This window comes from Gallinula chloropus (genome assembly GCF_964237585.1).
Source record: "Gallinula chloropus genome assembly, chromosome: 1".
Taxonomy (NCBI): Eukaryota; Metazoa; Chordata; class Aves; order Gruiformes; family Rallidae; genus Gallinula; species Gallinula chloropus.
Genome location: NC_140085.1, coordinates 122067702 through 122090851, shown reverse-complemented (window position 1 = coordinate 122090851; position 23150 = coordinate 122067702). Strand labels below are relative to the sequence as shown.

At 49.6% G+C, this 23150-nt stretch overlaps 1 protein-coding gene across 1 annotated transcript in view; it reads right to left on the bottom strand.

The window, feature by feature from the left end:
* The window catches only part of BCOR (BCL6 corepressor), a gene marked incomplete at its 5' end in the record, with an annotated part of 39334 nt that overhangs the window by 2896 nt on the left and 13288 nt on the right, over nt 1-23150 (bottom strand). The window contains 6 exons of the mRNA XM_084261198.1: nt 996-1141; nt 8015-8181; nt 13862-14131; nt 14467-14795; nt 20266-20619; nt 21024-21305. Of these exons, the coding sequence (XP_084117324.1) occupies nt 996-1141; nt 8015-8181; nt 13862-14131; nt 14467-14795; nt 20266-20619; nt 21024-21305 (1548 nt within the window). The remainder of the gene's footprint in view (nt 1-995; nt 1142-8014; nt 8182-13861; nt 14132-14466; nt 14796-20265; nt 20620-21023; nt 21306-23150) is intronic.

Genomic DNA, 23150 nt, shown 5'->3' with positions numbered 1-23150 from the left:
ACAAACATTCCCAGAATTCGCTTTTCTCCCACATCCCCTCTGCCATCACATCAAGTAAGTGAGCCACCACATCAAGTCATCGCTCACGGTCCGAGAGGGACGGACCTAGCTGTAAGCTTCAGTATCTGAGAGCAGCAGTTAACTTCTGTGAAAGACAGGATGTACCGTGCTTCTGAGCCTGCACGGTTATTCTGGACACCACCCTGTGGGTGAAACAGTGGCCCCAGAGAAACTGATGGAAAAGGCTTTTCCAAACAGATAACATTCAGATGCTGCAAAGCCTTTCCTGAAGACGTAACTTTGGGAGATTTGCTAGCTGAGCTGATGAAAAGATACTGGGAATCAAGACACTAAGAAGTCCAAGATACTGGACTGAACTGGAGTCCCAATACAAGTACCATTCAAACAGCTAAGTGGACGAGTCTTAAACTCACTGAGAATGAACTTGCATCCCCTAATAACACGGTTTACAAAGAACATTTTCAGAGGTTATTAGGGAGTGAAAGTGTCTTTATCCAAAACTTAACAGAAAAAAAACCCGAAGCCATGGACATGCTTAAGGACAAGAGCCTTTAATACTTCGTGTTGCAGCATGTCAGACATAAAATGAGGCAGACCTTGCGAAAAGTCAAGTACTAGAAGCAAGACCCTGGGAAAATCTGGTTATGTTTAACAAACAGCTATTCGATTTAATGAGTTTCTTATTTTCACTTCAAGCAGGGAACTGAAGGCACCAAAACAGCCTGCTAACCTCCCACCCATCAAACCTGATAGTGGCATAATCCTTATGACTTGGTAAAAGTTTCAGTCAGAAGGAGCCCCCATGCACAGCTATGCTTCCCACCTGCAGCCTGACAGAGCTATTGCAGTCTACCCTCATGCTCCTCAGTGAGGAGCCATCCCAGCTGGGCAGCAGGACTTTGGGGGGGAGGAGGGGCAGAAAACACCCCCCTGTTCACCGCAGGCAGCGGAGCCCGAGCAATACGGCCACGCACCTGTGAGGAAGGTTTCCATGAGCTCGCTGTGGGTCATCTTCACGATGGTCCTCCCCGAGTAGGTCGCAAGCGTTGGGTCAGCACCGTAAGACAGTAACAGGCGGACGACCTCCAAGTGATCGTTTTCAACGGCGTCGTGGATTGGTCTGTGGAAAGAACAGACAGATCGCAGCGTTACCTTTGTGAGTCAATAGTATTATGCAAATGCACCTGACAAGAAATTTCTGACTTCAGATCAAAGTTATTTATAAAAAAGTAACACTATTAATACAGCTGCCAATCATCTCATTGTTGGTTTTACTTGCACATCATCCCCTCCCTTCTTGTCTTTTCACAGTCAAGACTGCTTGGGGCAGGTATTTCTGCTACGTCTGTTCATTGCCGAACACGTTTCGAGGGCCAGTGGAATAATTATGTCGCTGCAGCAGAAGGCAGCAGTTCACATGAAGCCTCACCAACGGCGCTCTGCAGCCGGCCACCCGACCGCCCAGCACCTCTGCCACCCTCACGGCGTGCTGTGGAGGAGGAGTACGGGCTCGTTCAGCCTGCCGCTGGGCAAGCGCGGCGATCCCTTACCCAAAGCTCCTCAGTTAGGCACATAGGAATAACCTACCAACACTTCCTGGGAATTCAGCTTCTGCACCATTCCCTCCCTGAACAGCGCTCGCGAATATACCTGTGCCCAGTCCAAGCCTTCTACACAGAGAACAGCTGTTTTCTGGGTTTAGTCCACCCAGGAGTTAAAGCATTTTCCACTATTGCACAAGCAATCCATACAAGCTCAGGCATACGTTTTCTGAGCCCACAGAAGGGATTGCTCATTAATACACGTCTGCAATTCCAGGTTTTGAATTTCTTATCGCTAATTATAAATCGCATTAACTTTTTGCCTTTAAAATTGATTATACGTAACGGGGAGTTGTCTGGAGTTAGAACATATTACCCTTCAGCCTAATGAAGATGTGTTAAAATCCCATCTTTTCCTTAGAGAGCTATGGACAGGGAACTGAAAAGGGAGTCAAATTCAACAGCCATGATCATGATGGTGGCCCTTCAACTCGACTCTGTCTGTACTACTCCTCCTGCTCCTTCAGCCTGTCAACACTGCTGCCTCCCAACAAGACTTTCAAGCTCTCAAAAGAGATGCGTTAAAAGGTAAGAATAAGGAAGTAAATAAAGAATTTCGCTGAAACTCCCCTCTTGCAAAGGGGGCCACGTCCCACACTCTTTCTCCCACACGCAACAATGTCCCCTCAACCCCACCTCTGCTTTGGTATGGACTGGCATCCACGTGAGCTTGAGGCAGAGGAGAGGCAGATCAAACCAGTCAGAAGAGGAAGGCACACCACTGTTTTTCCATCTATCACGTAGCACTGCTGGTGGGAGGGGGACTCTGATCCATCTCCAAGAGAAACACGTTCCAGGTGTGTTTACTCCAAGTACTTTCCAGTAGGACGTGATTTAGGGCGATTAACATCTGTCACACGTGAAGCACTCTCGCTTGCCCTCATCTTGCTAGAGAGCTGCACACAGTTTTGGTTTCGACCTGTGCACGCTGTATTGAGAGGGGGAGGTGCACTGGAAGAGTTTGAGGCTCATTACCCACGGAGAGATGGCTCTCTCCTGCCTCTTGCACGCCCCAGGCCACCAACACAGCAAACAAGCGGGTGACCCTTGAGCTGCTGAGCATGGTCTTCAATCCAACTCATGCCACCTTTCAAACCTCTGGCACCAGAGAGTGCAACACAGGAATGCCTTCAAAGCCTGACACCGCTGCTCTTTGGAAAACCACTTCCCAGTTCTAAGCCCAGAGAGGTCCATGAGGATTCACTTGCAAAGGGTCAGCACATCTCTTCATGATTTCTCAGGGAAGTCTCTAACATACTGACACTATCCGATGCCCTCGACAGACGGTGCTGAAGAAGCACCCAGGGCCCCCGCCAAACCTCAGCCTCCCGCCTCCACCTACTGAGTGGTGTCCGCAGAGGGACTGCCACAGCACTGCATGCCCAGCACGCCCGGGATCTCACCCATGCAAAGCATCCCTGGCGATACAACACCACCGGTAACAAATAATAGGGGTGCTGACACGGCGGCCTAAGTAGTATCAGGTGTTGCTGGCTGTCAGCAAGCAGCTCAGGCCCGAGCCGTCGGGTCACGACACCCCGAACATCTACAGCGGGAAAGGTCAGCCTTGCTGCAAACCCTCCCGTCCCCCACCGGGCACGAAGCATCCCTGGCTGGAAGTCTGGCAACAGGCACTTGGGAACAGATGAGAGTTACGGCTGCCGCCAAATGCTGGAGATGCTTTGGTAGGGTCAGACTTCGCTGTCTCTGTCACTTTACTGGAGTCTTTAACTTTGAACTGTTTCCATTTTATTTTAGAATTAAAATTTTTCTGGTTTGGGGAGGATGGGGGTGGGTTTGGAGGGTGCTGTGGGTTTGTTGGTTTGTGGGTTTTCTCGCTTGTTTGCCTTTTTGGTTTTTTTAAACGGCCTTTACCTAAGTGGCTTTTGAAGCAGTAATGAATTCAAGATGATCCCTTAACTTATTAAAAACAACATCTGAATCACCGCCCAGCGTTTCAATCCATTTAGCGACACCCAGGTGAGTTTATTAAAGGGCACCTGGGTCTTCCCCAGGAAGGAGAAATTGCAGCACACTGGCTGTAACCCTGGGACGGGACACACTCTATGGGTCACCCAGCCTGGCACAGTGAGGTGCACAGGGCAGAGGAAGCAAAGCAGGCAGCCCCATCTTTGTCACCAGTCAGAGCACAGGGAAGCTGCCCTGGGCATGAGAGGGGACCGTGTAGAGGCAAGGGGAAGGAAAGGCACAGTAAAGCTGCGCAGAAGGAGGAAGAGCAATAAATAGAAGGAAGCAAAGGCGGGAAAGAAAACACTGTAGGGGAGGGGGGAAAAGGGGGGAATCTCCTAACTAAGGCGAGGGAAAAGAGGCAGTAACAGAGCACTAACAGATTCTTTTACTGGCTAGCGAAGCTTCTTGGCAAGCTCACAAGAGGGACGGTGCGAACGCACGGCTACTCATGTTTGCTTCTCGCACCAGGGCCGGCAGAGGACAAAAAGTATTTTTCAGTCTTGGCAGAGTTTAACCATCCCCTTTGCAAGATGCAAAAGTAACTACTGGAGTTGGGAACCTTTTCAGATGTGAAAAAAAGATCCCTGGGAGTTCTCTCCTGGGCTGCTTTACCCATATAATCTTTTCCGCCCTGCACATCATGGAAATAAACACTCTCTATCCCTAATGGTACAGTTAATGGCAGTACAGCTCATTTCTAAAACAAACCCTTCCAAAGGCCCCAGAAGGATCTGGGGACATTCGAGAGCTGCGATACCCTAACAGGAGACACACATCTCAACCTTCTCTCGTGTGCTGTCGAATTCTTCCTACTATTTTTACTGCTACTAGAGTTAGGAAAACATTTCACTGGGGGTTTATCATTCCACCACCAAAATTATAAACTATTTAGACCAGTCAGGGTTTGCTCTTAGCCTCTCAGGCACCATCAAAATTCTCCTCGCTGCAATGAGTGGTCTCGCTAGTTAGTCGCCGAGCAGTACCGCATCCCGGCGTTGCGGGTTTTATTTCCATCCCTTCTGTTATGCAACGCTGCCCCACGGAAGAGGCAAGGGGCGGGCTGCAGGAGGGCAGCAGCTGCCTCTCCTTTAAGGCAACTAGCTGCTGGAGGGTACGGCGCTGCCAAGACCAGCTGAAAGGACGCAGGAAGAGAGCCATCTTGGCAGGGTCCTCCCAAGGAAAATATAATAATAATGATGATAATAATAATGAAAAAAAAAAAAAAGGCTGAGCTCATCACCCGCCAGCGAGAAGGGTAACGCAAAACGCGGCTGCCGAGAGCGAATCTAGCCGAAAGCTGAAAGTCGAGGGAGCGGACTGGAAAGCAGCAACCGGGGAGGCCTGGCTACCAGGCGGGAGCTGCCTGGATGCCTGCCGTGTGGCTTTGTTTTTAAAGCAGCACCTGGTTCAGCTAGGGCAGGCTGAACCACGGCTTACGGGGAGAGGAGAGCGAGGAGTTAAGGCCAAACACAGCACCCGCAACCATCCTCGCTGGTGTCAGGCACTGGTCCTCCCCTATGCACCTTGAAGAGCTACCGGCGCTTACAGGGGTCCTGCCAGGGAAGGAAAGCGCTCGCCTCTTAAGCGCTGTCTATTATTATGTACGGGTAAGACGATTAAGAGCCCTTAGTGACTGTGGCACCTCCGAGACAGGTCTTAAAGACACCACGATAACCCTCGATTAGCCAGGAATTCGGCGGCAGAGCGCTCGTGTATTCAGGTGTGTATTCAGGGCCCGCGGGCGCTGCACCGCCCGCAGGGGCCTCACGGGGGGGAACAGCCCCGGCATCAGGCGCTGCGGGCAGGCGGAGGGACGCTGTGGGATGCAGGCAGCCCGAGGTACACAGGCAGAGCCCCAGAGCCACCCCAACCCAAAAGCTGCCACCTCCTTGCCCTGCTGCTGCAGCCTGAGGCTTCGCTTGTTGGCCTGGCTTCACCAAGATTCCTGAATCAAAAGGCTGAGCGCTGGCCTTCTCGGATTAAAAGGAGAGATGCAGAATGGTCCCCACATCCTCCACCTTCACACGGACGTTTTGCCCCGTTAGCTTCACTCCCCACGGCTTTTCAGAGAGCAGCCCCCGAGGAGCTGACCAGAGAAACGGCAGGCAGCAAGTCACACAGACCTAAGAGCTTCAGGGAATCCTTGTGGCACCCCAGGCCGACACACCAACAACGGCAGCGTAGCAGTTACATCACAGCTCGTGCAGTTACATCACAGCTCGTGCAGTTACATCACACCTCTAGTGGATTTACTTTAACCGGCTGAACAGAGCTAAACACATCTGGAGATACTGGTCTGGAGATTTGAGAGCTTCCAGCACAGCCAAAAATATCTCCAGCTATGGGGCCTTGTGAGGTGGCAGAGGTGCCAATAAGGCACGTTTGGCGTTGTTAAAAAAGCAGGGGAGGGGGAGAAGGCTTTGATGGCAGGTTTGTTTGGGGGTTTCCAAGGGGTGAACGTGTTCAGGAATTTTAATTTTGACAGTAATACAGTTGAGGAAGACTAACAGTTCTTTCCTCCTTAAAAGTTAAAGGAGAAAAACTTACTGAGCCTTCAACAGAGAAATGGGGTTTCTTAGGAATGTCATGACATACCCTACGGAAACAGTGAAGTCTGACCCTACCAAAAGGCCGGGGACAACTCTGATCACAAGTTCCTTACACAAGCTTCTGCTCTCTGCCCTGCTCAACTCAGGGCAGCCAGACCATCTTTCATCTGTGTATTAGACATGTTTCAGATACAGACTGTCTGTTGGGTAGCTTTTAAGAGAGACAAGAAGCGAAAAACCAAAACCCTGCCATCAGAAAAGAAAGGGGACCACAAGCCGAGTTTTGACATTACCATCTATGATCAGATCATTATTATGCTCATTTTTGAAACGCAATTTCCCCCAAACAGCTTTTCAGGGTACATGTGCCAAGTTTCTTTCTCGAAAATCAGCTCCATCTGTGAATCGAAATCAAAAGTGGACTCTGAACTGTTGGGTGGTTAAGACTGGCCAGAAACTTTCTGGGGTTAATTTTCCGTATAAGTTATTCCAGCAAGGGGTGTGGGGGGTGGGGGCGGTAAAAAGAGGATACTTTTTTTTATGGCAACTGGCCATAGGTTGCGTATTAAAGCTGGAGACAGCAGAAAATGTGGGGGGCTGTCTGTCAGCCTGGAATGCTCAGACTCCTTAGGCAGTGAGACACGGAGAAGGACCCTGACAATCCAGCCAGAGTTTCAATGTTTCTCCAGAAACATTTCCTTTGGGCCGTGATGGGCCGGTAACTACAGACCATCGTGAACTTCTAAGGGACCATCCTAACCGGCCCTTTTGGACTTTTGTTCTCCTGACTCCTCCCTTCCCAAGCTAATAAATAAAGGTCTTAAAAACGAAAGAGGCAGACTCTTAGTGATGCTAATTTTACCTCCCTGGCTATTTGGACGGTGATAGTGATAACAATGGTTTAAGATAACAAGCCGAAGGAGCTTCCCAGGGTACAATGCAGACAGGTCACCCAAATGCACAGACTAGATAACGTTCTGCATAATATGCTGAAGAGAGTTATCCCAAGGTCATCCCCGCAGCGGTGGTCAAAGAGGTACCTTTAGAACATGCACAAGAAGCTTAGAAAAGGTGTGGAGCAGCATTTGTATCTCCGCAAAGAAAAAAACCAACATCACCACCCCTCACTTATCTGTGAGCACGGGAACTAAGCACCTCTTCTACTCTGGGAAGGAACCTAAAATCTCAGCCTAATCCAGGTTGCTAAAAAATAACTAAATACCCGAAATCCCAAACGAGCGGAGACCTTCACCGTTCAGCAAAACAACACGTTCATATAGCATACAGCACACGCCCAATGGCCGTAGAAGCCTCGAGTGCTCTTAAAAGTAACCCTGCTATCAAGGAAAAGCCCACTCTTTTGGCACAGCTCAAAGGAGCTGGAGCGCACAGGAGCAGGGCTGCAGCTCAAGCAGCTCTCTTTCCTGCCCTGCAGCTGGGAATTTCACAAACTCTTAAAAAAAACCCCCAAGCAAACAAACAAAAAACCCCAACAAACAAACAAACAAACCAACAAAAACCTGTACAACTGATTAAAGTTCCCAGAAGAAAAAAAATAAATTACACTGAACTGGAGTCACCACAAAAGTGTGCCCTCACTGCTTTATTAACCAGAGAGTGGAGGAGGTCACCAAGTCCTGCACTCTCCTACCCAAGGACCAGCAATAAGGAGACTGTGCAAGAGGACCTTGGCAGCATTACCTGATTTAAGGGTTTCATGCAGGATGGGGAGGCAGGACAAGGCAAACATGAAGGAGAGGCACAAAGTGAGAGGGAAGGGGTACTTCCTTCCCACCACTGTGATGGCCAACACAACTACTGCCTGGTGGTGATGACCACCGATGCCGATGGTGGTCTGGGGGTGCTGCTAACCTGGTTCCATCCTGAGCGCTGCAGTTGACGTCAGCCCCGTACTCGAGGAGATGCCGCACGATGCTCAGCCAGCCTCTGGCACAGGCTTCGTGCAGGGCACAGTAACCTGCGTTGTCACGATGATTCACATCACACACCTTGTTTTCCAAACAATACAGAACCACTTCCTGGAAATAGGAGGGAAAAAAACACAGATACATCGAGTTATTTTGTGTCTCTTGGTGAAGAAGGGGGAGAGGGGGAGAAAGGCAGAGGGGGCCACTGGAAGGGGTAGAACACAAACCCCTATGATATGCCTAAGTTACCCTCTCTGAGACAGGTCAGTTAAAAGGAAAATAAAAGGGGAAGCCACTGAGAGTCCCCCTTCTTCAGCAGACGTAGCAGAGACCACGACTTCCCATGAGCAGACTTAGCTTGTGTGAAGCAGCACTTGAGAGCTCCAAGCCCCGCAGGGACCTTTTCCCGCAGCCCTCAACATCAGGAATTGTCACACAGAGGGAACGTGCAAACTTTGCAGGCAAAAAAACCTCGCAGCTTTCCAGTTCTCAAAACTTCCACAGGAAGGTTTTTGCTCTTACATCTGCATTTTTTCCAGCAGAAAATTCTGCAAGCACAACAGCACCGCGGCCCACGTTGGTTTGCTTTTTAAAAGGAAAAGCGCATGACCCCGAAACAAAACACATTTAAGACACACAAAGGACGGGTCCCCTATCAGGGAACAACAACAACAACAACAAAAAAGCCCGGCTGGCTCTATCAAGATGAGGGAAATCCCATTTTCACCCACCCTGGTTTTCTGCATGCAGAACTAAAGCCAGGCGCCAGGTTCCAATAACGAGCCCGGCGCCGTGGGAAGCCATGTGAATTTAACACAATTCATCTTGCAGTCAAATATACCACGGTCGAGAGCCTAGGCCAGACTCAGCTCTACGCTGTCATGCAGCCTTGAAACAATGACTGCTCCATCACTCAACCAAAAATTTAGGATGGTGCGAGTCTTCCTCCATTTGTCTCCGACGCAAAAGAAAAAGGAAGAAAAACAACCCACATTTCTAAGTGATGCTGCACGTATAACATAGCTTCCCCCCCCCCCCTTTTCCCCCCCTCCTCCACGTACCCAGATTAGCAGCAAGCCATTAATTTTGCGCTTGCTCCTCTCAAAGGCTGAGCGACATCCCCGCCAAGCGGGATACGGCGTGGAGGGGGCAAGCGTTTGCTTTGCCAAAGTAAGAGAATAAAACGACCACCGGGTGGGATACATTTATTCTTCCCGTTTCAAAATCTGCCGGAAAGCCCGCAATAATCTGTGCTCTGGGTATACCTGACCCGAGAGCTGGTATCCAGGATACAGCATGAAGCTGCTCTTTTAGCAGGCCCTCACTAACCAGGCTGAAGCGGGGAGCTAATGAGCTGCCCGTCCCAGGCTCCAGAGCATCGCCCCCCCTCACCTGTCGCCGGGACAGAGCAGAGCTCTCCACCACCCGGCACCACCCCATGTGCCCACCAGTTTAACCTGGGATCCCCACAGTCCCACCTCTCTCTCACCCAACAGCAGCTCTTAAACGTTCCTGCTCATCAGCCCAAAGGCCAAAAATTGGTCTGGAAAGGATGTTCTTTACCCTGCTCAAGCCCAAAGAAAGGGCTGTGCGAAATTATATCCCAGAGGGATGAATTTTCCTTCAAAACCAGACCACCCCGCCAGGCAAATTAGCAGATGGATATAGGCGGCAGAAGCGGCTGCCGTATTCGGCTCCACTTTTAGCATGCAGTTACCATTTAAAATAGATTCTGCGACTCAAAATAAAGGAACACCTTTCATCTATTTTTGTAGAAAGGAAAGGCTCGTCCTAGGGCGAAATGCCTACTACTGGATGGAAAGGCTAATTTTGTCGAGTGTTCTGTGTTAAGAGGCTATAAGAAGAATGTCATTAACCACAAAATTTAACCATAAAGACCATAAAACTCCACATTGTTAATTAATTAAATGCCTCATTAACTTTTTTTTCCTAACATGATTTATTCAATTTACAAAAATATTAGCCATCAACCGCCAAAATACAGGAACACGTGGTGCCACAAAACACACTTCTGGTTTCGTAAGCATCACTCGCTCATGTTCGAGAAAGGCTGTGAAAGTGCCACGGGGCAATTTAATGGCTGTTCAGGTGCTCTATTTAAACCAGCAATCTGAAAATCACTCGCAGTTAATCCAAAGACTGGGAGCTCGCACATCACCAGCCAAGAGATATATATGTGCCGCCGCCGCTTCTCCTGCCGGCAGTTTGTTAGCCAAACTGCAAACAGCAACGCTAAACGGTGCATGCAAATACGCACAACCCCATCCTCATCAGCTAGGTAGGTGCCCTTCGTTTTCCTCTCCCCGGCCCGTGCTCTGCGGTGGCTCCTGCCCCCTTTACCAAGGGAAAGGGTCAGCATCCTCCCCCCCCCCCCCCGCACCCCCCTGCACAAGCATGGTGCCACCAAGAAGCACTGGTCCGTTCCACCCAACCTCGAAACGTCTGTCGGGCGAAGCATTGTAACCTGAGTCCTAACGCTTCCCCGCGGCACTGTGCCAAACCCCAGACGCGATGCTAGTACCCTGGCAGCGTGCAGGAGCCCCCAGGGAGCAAGGGCAGGACGATGCTCGGGGGGCTCACAGACGCGGTGACACTAGGACCCAGGGCTCTTGTGAGGTATCCCCGGGGCAAACCCTCTCCCCTGCCTGGATAGCCCCTGTCTCCCTGCGTGTTTAAACCCCCTTGGAAGCAAACACCGCATCTTTCACACACCACACATTCCTCCAATTCCCCTGCCTTCCCAGTGTTTTGAACCCAAATTCACCAGAGAACTTTCCAAGTCCAGGCGCACACCAAAAAGCAACAAGCGGCACAAAGACAGCCAGTGTTTCCTCTCCCATCACATTCATTACGCAAGCCTTTTGTAATTTTTTTTTTCCGCAAAAAGACTTTACGCTCCCTATAATTCCCTCTTCACAAAAAGTAAATTACAGTTTTAAGACTACTATTATCTCAAGTCATTTGTTTCAAATGGGGAAAACAGAATGGATTCAAGAGCGCCCGCACCCTGCGAATGGGCTGCTAACACCCTGATGAAGGGAGGCCTGATGCAGAAGCCTGGCGCAGAAAAAGCAAAGCTTTCCACCGGCTTCGCCCAGACCGCACGGATTTCCAGAGCCGAAGACCCTTTGCCACGCTGCCTTTAAGTAGCCTTGCTGGTTACAGCCCTGCAATTTATCTGACCAGACACACGCCGCATTTGTCCTTCGACATTTCGCTCTCCCGTCAGCTTTTCACACACGCACAAAAAAAGCGCCCAACCGTGCGTGTCCCCCTCCCCACAAATACCTGGGGCACATCCGACTGAGAGTGAGGCAGAGGCACCTGATCCAGCAGCGCCTGGGCTCCCTATGGGTCCCAGGAACGATACGTAGAACTCGCCAGCACCTCTGCGTGCCTCTGGGTTTGGGGTGGGATCTCTGCACAGCCTCTGGGCATCCCTGCTGCAGTGGAGGGCAGGCACGAGCTCACCCAGTCTCAGGACAGAGACTCTACCCCAACACAACACTGGGGCCCCGTGACACCAGCTCCGAGGGCTGCACCAGCACTTGGCATCCCTCTGCAAGCCACAGCCCCAGTGCCACAGACTCATTTGCCTCCACTGCCATTGGGCTGGCAAGAGGCCACGAGGCTCCCTGTGACGAGCACGGCAGCTATGAGGAGCCCTCATGTGCCCAAAGAGCATCCAGAGCTCCTGCTTCAGCGTCAGCCCCAGGGCATCACGCTGCAGCCACCAAAGGTTGCTGCCCCACTAACGGGGACGGCAGAAAGCAGACGTGCACAGCTGCCACAGGCCACACACCAGCAAATTAGTTTGACCCACCGAGACTTTTTTTTTCTTTTTTTTTTTTCCTTTTTAAAATTAAATAGAGGGATTTGTAACTTCTTGATAACTTAATTTTTCTGGAGATGGAGGGAATTCAGCTCGCTACTAACTGCAGTAGTCGGGTCGCTAGCATGAGAAATGCCACAGCCACAGAGCTTCCAGAGCTGACCAAACTATCACAGCCCACCGGCAGGACAAACGACACCCTGAGAGGACGGCGCAGCCACCCACCCACTGCTGTCAGCCCTGAAAGACATGTCCTGTGCTGGATCCCAGCACAAGCTTGGGCACACAGACCAGGTTCTACCCCCATACACTGCTCAGTTCTCCTGCCCTGAGCTCTGCCAACAACAGGACCCACTGCTGTGCTGTCAACACCAGCTGGACAGTCAAGTAAAACCATGGGAATATTTAAGCCTAGTAAAAATGTGGTGTTCGCTTAACTTTTGGGTGAATTCAAGTCAGAAAATCAAAATCTTTAATTAGCTGGAGGCATGGAGAGCACACAAGGTTACCCCAGGAGTCCCACCTGGGTGAGCCCGGGCATCTCTGGCTTTCTGAGAGGCAGCCCAGTAAAGGCCAACACTCTCAAGCAAAGCACATGAAGAGCCCTCAGCCTCAGCCTGAGCAAGATCTCACCCTATCACCAAGTTTTGGAGCTACCCCTGTTGAGAGCATGGCTAGTGCAGAAAGCAACCTGCACAAGCACCCCACGGCAGCCCACTACGCTTGAGCAGTGCTCCCCATGACAGACACCGTGCAGGAAGAAAACACACCCCGAGAGCTTGGAGCGCATGCTAAAACACATTTTGATTTTGGATCCATAGGAAATGTTAGGTCCGTAGGAAATTAAGCCATTTAAATTATGGAATTACCATAGCAACGTTGTAACAACCACTCCTACTCCTCCTCCTCGCTAGAGCTGAAGTGCCCTGGGTTAGAAGAAGCCTTTGTCTAGGGTAAACAAAACCTTTCCAACAAACCATGCCTTCCAGATCTGGAGAAGGCCTCTCTCCACACTGAGCTCTGCAGCTGTACAAAGGGCATTCTGAGGTTTCAGCAAACTGCTGAGGCCTGGCAGGCCCCACCTGGGCCCAGGCTGATGCCACCTTCCAGCATGGGGCTGAACCCCCAGCCCCGAGGTCCAAGCAGTCCCCTCACCGCCAAGGCAAACCCCGCAGCCATGCCAAAGGCAGCAATCACTCTCTGCAATGAAACACCTCTTCACAAAGTCTGAAGTTGAGCAACGACAACGCTCATACCTACATGCCCATATTTCCCCAATAAAACCGTGCTTCAAAACAGCAGAGCCAGGGGATTCATCCGTTTCTGATTTTTGTAGCAACAGGGGGGCCGTTTCATTAGACAACATTGTTCCAGCTACACAGAGCAGCTCCTGACTCGGAGCATAAAGCATGCAGAGTGCTCCTACGATGCATCTGATCATGCAAGAGGACACTCCAAGCGCTACATCCTGTGTCACATACCAGATACTCCTTGGAGAAAAGAACAAAAAATAAAACCCTTCTCCTCAACTACGTGCTCTTCACGAGTAACAAAAGGAAAAAATTGTACAGCTCATTAAAAATCACCATAAAGACTGCTTTAAAAAGAAAACCCGACATTCATTCTGTCTGCAGATGGCTTATATTTAAACGGAATCGAGGGTTACCAATAAAACTTTACCCTTTGCTCGTTCATGCAGGATGTTGCTTATGCTGCGTCCCTGCCAGCCAACCCAACAGTGGTGGGGACCTGTTCCCACATCTACCCGCCCCCAAGACCCCATACACCGGGTGAGGGGGGCTGCAAATTTCAACCACCAAAACATAAAGCTGCCGCTTTGCAAAAAACTTCCATCTATTGGAAAGAGGGTTTGAACTTGAAATAAAAAAAAACCCCAACCACCAAGCATCATCCCGCAGGGTGTTGACGGACCCTTACCTCATATCCCAGGCGTGCTGCCCGCTGCAGCAACGTTTCCCCAGCGTTCTTATTGACAATGAGCCTCCGTGCCTCAGGCGGCATGGGCCGGCTCGGGGTGGTCTCCTGAGGGGGGCTTGCAACCGGCAGCTGCGAGGGCTGCGAGACGGGTAGCAATGAGGGAGTCTGCTGAAGGCGATCGTACAGCTTCTGCTCGTATGACTTGACCGGCGAGGAGTCACAGTCTGAAGTAGGCTCTGGTCGCTTCCTGACTTTCCTTGTTACCGTGACCTGTCAAAACCATTATTCGTGGGGTTTTTTTTTAATACTCATTTTTACAAAACAGCGAGGAGATTATGTTTTGCCAGCACTGAGTTACACTTTACCACTCCTATTTAATCTTTCAATAAAGTCTCACTACGTTTTTTTAAATGCAGGATGTCTCAGCCCCTGCAACAGTGCCTTTAACTTGGGTTAAGAAAAGCAGATACGAAATGTGTAAAGGGTCCACAGACGAATTTGAATGCAATACCCACAACCCTGCATGCATGACAGCGCATTAGTTTTAAGCAGGCTGGCTCTGCCTTCTGAGAGGCTGGTGGACAATTAAGTCTAAATAAAGATACCTTATCTTCAGCATTTTCGATATCTGTGGTGTCATCCCCTGTCAGAGATGACCTCCTTCTCCTCTCCTGCAGTGCCAAGTGTTTTGTTTTACACTGACGTTTCCCTGATGGCTTCTCGCACTCGCTGTATTTCTGCAGCAGAGACGCATGTTGGAAATCCTCCTCTTCGTCTGTGTACAGCCCATCTGTCTTCCGGCTTTCTTTAATTTTCTGCTGTTTGGCAGCCAACCTCGAGGCTGGAGTACAGCTTGGCTGAGCCTGCCTTTTGCTGTTTGCATTGGTGGATGAAAGGCTCTTCATGTGCGGAGACACTGGGAATACGGGCAAGCCTAAATGGGAAGGAAAAGGCATTACACGTTGCATGGTGTGTTAAAAGGAAAACACATCGCTAGCACTTAACACAAGCTCCTCGACTGCTTAAGAGATCTACCAATTACATTTTCAAATCATTAATATTTTAAGCGTTCCACATTCAAATTGTAAATAGCATCTTGCCAGTTAACGTTATGGTAACAGTTATTATAATGCTCTGAAAAAAAAGAAAATTTAAAAAAAAAAATAAAAATCTGCTAAATGAAATGCCCAGTGCTGGGTGCCATGGCACCGCGAAGGCTGCACGGTGCCGTGCTGTGCCGTGCCAGCCTGGCACTGCCGCAGCCCAGCCACCGCGGACAGAGCAGAAAGTCGCCACTGCACCGCCTCGCTGGGGGGCGGCTGGGGGAAACCCAACCAAAACTCGCCTCCTTACCTGGAACTGTTTTACCTGAAGGGGAACCAACTCCTCCAGCAGCCTGGGCCCAGCCGGGCTTGCCTGCCCTGCGTTAGGTGTGGTCACAGGGCGGACAGACCAATGGTGGGGACAAGAGGGGAAAGCGAGAGGGACAAGATCTCAATGGGACAGCACAGAGGGAATGTTGAGCTTAGCCCTGAGAAACAAGGAACGTCTCATCTCCTTGGTGGCATTTTTACTTGAAAAGCAAAGCCAAGAGTGGAAAGGCTACTTGAGTCGGCCTGTGTTTTTCCGAGGACTCGGACCAGACATGAGTCTTTCTGTGAGACCGGAAAGCCTATGGACATCGGGGAATTAAGGCCAGTGCTCAGCCACCCGTGGCAGGATACCGGCAAGGCCAGGTTTTCTCTGTGGGTTAGCTCTAACAAGCCAGATCCCACAATCTGAGCCACATGCAAAAAGCATGGTTACTTTTTTTCCCCACCTCCCCCCAGAGTGCAAGCAGGTTTTCAACTAAATAAGGACAGGGAAGTTGACTTTTCATAGTCTTCAGCTTCCCTTGGGAAGAGAATTGAGGTGACCTCAGAACCGACTCCTCCGCAGAAAAAATGAATTAAAGGTTGCTGGAAAGGAAGGGACACTTCAGCCGAACAATACCCACACCACTGAAGGAAGGTGCGGAAAAAACCCCGAGCACTTGAAAGAGGCTCCTTTTGCTCTCAGAAGTCTCTGAAGTGATGCTACTTTGGGAACAGAAGAGATGGCAGGAGCAATAAAGCACGACGCTGCTCTGAGAAGAGAGACCTTTATTTAAAGAGACTCGATCCAGAGCCAGTAAGTTTAAAAAGAAGAAAAGAAAAAAATCTAGAATCCTCTTGGTGGGCAGCTTCACACTTTTGTCTTCCTTTAAATAGATCTGTGAAAGCAACTTGCAGAAGGCTTTCTAGATTAAAGATGGAAACAGAAATCCCTCGGTTCTCTCGAGCCGCTTTCTAGAAAAAGATGCGTACCGCGGCTTGCCAAGCAGATGTCAGGGAATTTACGGGACACACGACGTGCAGATTGTTCAGCAAAAATCCAGCAAGTTTTTAGGGTTTGCAATCCTGAAAGAAGCCACTGAGTCGTAGGCTGAGCCTACGGATGCAAGGCTGTCTTTCCAATTCTGCAGGCAGCATGAAATAAGGAGTGTTTAATTCTCCTATTCCCAACTAACCTAATTGGAGTAGCACGTGAAAAGCTCAATTCCAATACAGAAGTATCATCATTATCTCCTTAATCACTTACTAAAAAAATTGCGAAGATGGAAAGCAGCAGTGATGAGGTCTGGCGAGCGCAAAGGGAAGTAAGAAACTGCCGCACGGAGAAAAACTAGAATAGAAAGAAAAAAACTCCACGGGTCTGGGCAAGAACAGAAATACCACAAGGATGGAGGAAAAAAAAAACAACCAAAAAAACACAGGAAGAGAAGCCTATCTCAAAGAACTGCAGACTTTCCCATGCAGGGATGCGGAGGCAATAAAAGCAGAAGTTTAATCACCACAAAAACGAGTACTCCAGCCTGCAAGCTCCACATAAACTCTTGTGCTCCACTTTGACCCTCCTCAGCGGTGACAGCAGGCAGCAGGCTAAATGGGTGCTGCAGCCAAGTGACAGGAGTAGCTAAGCTATCCCCAGGAGCTTCTGGATCAATAATGTTGCAAGCGGCCAGCACTATCCAAAAACACCAAGTGTCAGGCTGGGAAATGTAAAGACACAGGGGCTTCAAAAAGGCAAGCGATTAATACTTGAATCCTACCTCATCTCTCTGACCGCTACGTACACGAAGGGAGAAGAAAAACAAGAGCGGGAAGGAATATCCTCAAATATCCATGTAAAATAAAAATAAAAATCCTCAACCAAAACCCCCGAAAAGCCCAGGCCTCCGAGTGATGTGGGTTGTGGCGAGTCTGACTCAGAGCAGGACATGCCTCCCCCTTCCCGCAGGAGCGGGCTGCACCCAGGTCCACGCAGAAAAGCAGCTGCTGCCGCGTCACCTGAATGCTCGCTTGTTCAGCTCCCACCCCGGCAGCTGCCTCCTCCTGCCTGCCAAGCCAGCGGCCGCCACGCTGCCTGCAACCCAGGGCGGCTCCGAGGGGCTGGAGGCCCCTTTCCCTGGTGGGTGAGATCTTCCCGGCTCCTCTCCTCAGGGCTTTTTGTTTCCACGCTGCCTGGGAAGCGTGGCGATTAAGAGGATTTGCCGGGTTTTCTCCTCGTGCTGGGTGAGCGGCTAAGGCTCCCTGGGGGTCTGTCAGAAAAACTGGCTACTGCACAGCCGGCAGCTTATTGCTCAGCTGGGACCCCAGCAGAGACCACAGCTCCCACCTCAGTCACGGGTGGCACGATGCCCTGAGGTTGCAGGCATCCCCATCCTTATGGACCTGCCGTGCCCTGGAGAGCCAGCACAGGCAATATCACCTCACCAGTGGGATGAGGCAGGGCAAATAATTTTGGGCAAGCCACATCCTGGTTTCCGTGGTTCTGACCTACAGGTGAGGCTGCAAATAGGCGACAGCCAAAACAGTCACCATGGGGGAACATTTCCAGCAGCCACCGCCTGGTCACTCAGCCAGCAGGCACTGACCAGGGGACAGAGGGGTGACAGCCTCTGCAATGAAAATCCCAGGTTATATTCAATGTCTGGAGCAACAAGCTGAGAAGTCAGCGTCAGCACCCTCTCTCTTCCCAGAGATTTGCAGGGATAGGCAGCAAATCATCCTGAGATTCAACTGAGGATGCAGGGTTAGGCTTCATGGGTGCAGGGGCAGACCTTGATGCCCTGGCTACACTCTACTTCTTGGGACATGACCAGCTTCCCAGGGACAGAGGCCAGTTCACTGGCAGCACTTGCACACAGAGAACTGTTCTCAGCCCCAGAGTAAAAAAACAAGCTGCAAGTGACAGGGTATATTCTCATATTCACAATTATTTGCTTGTTTAGGACAACAAGTTTGCGGACTAGTCCTGGACAAGAAAGACAAGCTGGAAGTCTCCATCCCCATGTGACTGTCACACAGGCGATGCTCTGTCACACAATGGGGAAAAATGTCCTCTCCCCTAGTGAGCTAGGAAAAAAGAAGATTCAAAGGTTTACGCTTCAACAGGGCTGGAGGAGCATCAGAAAAGCGATCTGAACAATCTCCAGTGGCCTGCCGGGGTTTATAGTGGCTTCCAAAACCAAGAGATTTTTCATAGCCATGGGGGCGACTGAATCTGAATGCCTTTGGGAAAGTGCTGCACAAATCGGGAGGCACCTCTTTTTCTTTCCCCGAGGTCATGTGTTAGAGAAGTCTGTCACTGCCATGGGAGGCATTGCAGGGGAAAGCTAGAGCATCCTTCACACAATGCATCTTCTTGTTAGTGACCCTCGTTTAATCTCTACAAGATATCTCTTTCTGAAAGTACAAAGGGGAGCAGGTGATGGGCAGGGATGTTTGAGCTGATACCATGCTCGCCAGGGCAGCACATAAAGCAAGGGAGTAAGAGTCAGCGTTCCTTTTAAACTAAGTTTTCATCTCCTGCTCCACAAATCCTTTTGGAGAACCTTCCCCATCAATAAGCATCAAAGTTTGGGGTTTTCTGCCTTCAGATCATCCTACTGAGGAGAAAGATGGGTGAGGAGCTTTAGGACAGAAGGAAGATGATACTTTTAACTGCGACCATTTCAGAGATGCTACCCGGGAAAACTCTCACTGGAGGGGGGATGACCTGGACTCGGTCCTTTCTGTTGCATGAGACAAGAGAATCCACTCTCCTCATGGTTCCTTTTGAGGGGATATCAGCTAAACTACAGTTGAGGCCAGCTGAAGCTCCCAGGTCTGTGAAGGAAGGAGCCCAAACATCCAACTGGGAAGTCCCCCTCCTAGAAACAGCCTTTCCTCAAAAACAGGCAGAGGGCTCGTAGGAGTATGAGGAGGAGAGGAAGGAATTTGCAACCTTTTACCTGAAAAGCTGAAAGAGAAGACAAGGGCTCCCTGCTGCGCCCAGAGATGAGGATTCACAACAAGGTGCTGGGGGTGTGCAACGAGGCACCGGACACATGCACTGACTGTGTGCTGCCATTCCCCACCAGTCTTCCAACTAAGCTACAGCAAGTGAATGTCATGGAGAAGTGGAAAGGCAGCAGACAGCATGCCTGGGGGCTGAGGACAACTGGGGACAGGAGAGTGTCCTGCCCATCCAAAGGACAATTTGGCAGGCTGCCTCCACAGGCTATCCCTCAGGATAGGGAATGAGCAGGAAAGACAGAGAAGAGGGTGAAATGGAGGAAGCGGGGGCGGAGGGGGGAAAGAAGCAGTGAGAATCAAGTCAAGGAAAGCTGATGTGCTTTGAAGAAGCAATCCATTAGGAGAGACACTGGGAAGATCTCTGCCAAGGGGCCAGGGAGTGGGACCACAGGACATGCCTGGCACAAACCAGGAAGGCATCTTCTTTGGGAGGAAGATAAGCCTTGCTCTTGCATGTATGCCCTGGGAAAAGCAGGGAAACCCAGCCGTGCTGAGGGTGCTGGAGGCGTTGCGTTCCCAAAATCAAGAGCTGCTAGCTGTGCTGATGCTGTTTCAGAGGTTCACAGCCCCTCACGTCCTACGTGTGACTGAACACCCTTTCACCAACTAGCAGCCCGTTTGCTCCCTCCCTCACCCAGAAGCATGCCCATGTTGTACGCCCCAGATCCCAGCTCTCCTCTAGAGACGTTAACTTCATCTTTACTTTATCTATGGAAGTGGATTTAAAGCCAAAACACACACACACACACACACACACGCACGCACAAACACAGAGTTATTATACACACACGTACACAAACACGTTTTCCTGTCTGCCAAATATCGGCAACAGGGCAATTCTTAAAGAGGAGGTATCAGTCCTTATAAAAATGGACATCTAGAGAAATACATACAATTTTTTTTTTAGAAAAAAAGAGGCAAAAGAGAAAAAAAATACATCTCTCAACAATTCCTTAACATCGGTGGCAGCATGCGTCACTGTAAATGCTAAAGCCATCTGGTTTCCCTAGAGTAGTCTCTGCATACCTTGTTCATTGTCACTTGTTTTGAGGGACTCTTCAGACCAACTTCTATTGCTTTTGGCCTCTGACCTTTTCTTGGTGTGCCTTTCTTCTGTGAAGTCTTTGACCTTTGCAGTGGCCTCTGGCTGAACAGCCTCAGCTAAATCTTTCCTGCTTTGCCGGCCCAACTTGCCGGACGGGGATCTCTCTGGTGACACCTGCTGCTCCCATAGTTCCCTAAGATGCTGCAGGTGACGCTGCTTTTTGGGATGGAGCCCTGTTAATTCAATGCACACCTTCAGGTTGGTCACCTCATTACAATTGGGCTCTTCTAAGTGGTTAGAGGAACTGTTTGTCATTTCCCTCTCAGGCCAGTCATCTAATGGAAAAATAACTAAAAATTAATCAAAAGGCCCCCTCAACTTAAAACAAAAGCTACATTTTTCACTTTCGGGGCATATAGTCTCAGCTTTACCACCACACTATGCATTTTAAAGGTTCGCTCATTAAGGGTTACATGCACTACAGTAACTTGCACTGCTGTGGCTACAGTGTCCAATGACTAGTGCTTTACCCTTATATGCCAAGATTTTTATATATACATATATATATATACACACATCTATATATACATACATATATATACATATATATAATTTTAAGTGAAATGACAGTGCTCACATTAGTAACTATCAAGTTCAAAAATGGAAACACATTAAGCCAAAGGGACGTTCCTTTCACAAGACATTCCTTGAGAGAGACCAAAGCAAAATGCTGCCTTACCTTTGGAGCTCTTCTTCTTTTTTGCTTTTGATATAAGCTCATCCTGCAGTTCATCCACAAAGTTTTCGTTTTGGCTGCCATCATTTTGCACTCTCTCACCAGAGTGTTTACGCTTCCTGTCCAGACGTGGACATGGATGTTGGCCAATATCTTCTGTTGGCTGGTCTTCCGCTTTCTCATATATAGAATGTCTCTCTAAATAACATTTCTCATTTGAGAGCTCTTTTTCCTCTGGAGTTTCAGGAAAGTGACCTTGGTTGTTTTCTGTACTAGTAAAGTTACCTAAAAATAACAAAAAAACACAAACACCACAAGACCCAGTAAATACAAACCAGTTCCTTGTGAGAAAGCTACGCTCTCCGATCAATGACATCTCCACCATGACTTATGGTTTATGAGGCATGCAAATAAACACAAAATCTGACTTCAGAGCAAGTCTCCTCTGGCCAGCCCAAGGCAGCACACTTTTCTCAACAGCTAAGTACAAATCCCACCCCCCCAAAACCAAGATGCTTCGTGTTGGGTTTACATCGATTTAAGAAGCACAGCATTCACGATACTTGTAGCCATAGAAACATCACAACATGCTTTTTTTAAAAAGACACATCTTTAGCTATCGAAAGCACAGACCCTTTTCAGAAAGCCACCTCACCCCCCAGAACCGTGGCAAGTAATAATCCAAGCTCCACTTTGCAACGCCTTCCTTTCCAAAAACACCTTCTGATGGTCGTAACACATTAGTCTCTCACTAACTCCTAATCCTTCCCTAACTCTCCACCGGGATTTGCAGAGTCTGACTTGAAAACATCCGTCCCCCTCATTCTGGAGATACAAATGGGGTACGGAGCACACACGCACGTACCGGGGAATACCAATGAAGAATTGCTGGGATGTTTTGCAAAAAACCCCACTGCTTGGATCCAAGGTTACAGAAAGGCTTCCTCGCTTCAAGTAACCAGCCAGGCAATGTACATCACACGATCTTTGCCACCTCATTTTAAGAAAGACCTCTCTTTGTTTTTTCTCAGGGCTTATTTCCAGCAGCAGCAGTGACCGGGTGAAAAGCTTACTAGAAACTAGTTTTGATAAACGAGCCCCAAAACACTTGCATTGCCAAGCTTGGCCTAAATTTAGCTTCCCCTCTCCAACACCATTCCAACCCCCCAAATCTGGAGACGGCTTAAGCAATTTTTAAACAGATCCTTGACTTAAAAGGCCACTTCATCATCATCCTGACTAGGTTTGGGGTTTTTTCCTTTGACTTAAAACAAACTAGCCAAGGCCTGATTAGGCAGACTTGCAGTACAGACTGCAACACAGTCATTCAGCTCCCTATTTACAATTCTCACAAGTTGGTCTTCTCACACGTTTTAGCCCTCCTGACCGAGCACTGTACTCTCTCTGCATGTCTGCCGCTGTTTGGCAAACCTGTCTCTGTATGCTCTGTTCTACCTTCCCATGGCTCGCCGTCCCTTTTCCTCTTCCTCCCCCCTGCCTTTCCTCCTTCTCCCACTTCCCTTCCTGTAAATGCATCTGCTGGTTTCCTACCTGGACTCCTGACAGCTCGGTTTCCCTCCCCCCCCCATCCAATGCCCCACCAGCCCCCACAAGGCTCCCACCCCACCCCCACCCCCGCCAGATCCTCCCAATCCTTATTCAGCCTCCTCCCCCATACATGTAGTCTTCAGCTTCTGCTCTTCTACCTTCCCAGGACACATGTTTCTCCCTTGAAGCCCCCTCTCCCTTCCCGTCCCCTCTGATACCCATCACGCCAGCGTCCAGGAACTGGCAGCCCCCGGATGCAGCCCAGTCGCATCCCGCCTTATCCTGGGAGCACCTTCCCACAGCTCTCCCACCACCTCCTGGCTTCATGACTGTCCTTGAAATCCCTGTTGTCAGCAATGCAAGGCTGAGAGAGAGGAAAAAAAAAAAACAAAACACAAAACAGAACAAAGCTCTCTGATGACATTTTTCTTCACCACAACTTGGAAACGGCTCCAAGAAGCACCTAGGGCTCGGGAGACGTTTGCAGGCACCGGAGCATTGTTTTTACACTGCCTGGGAAGCTGCCCGCAGGGCTGCTTTGTAAAACAGCAGAAGATACTTGGCCAAGAAAAATCAAAACAA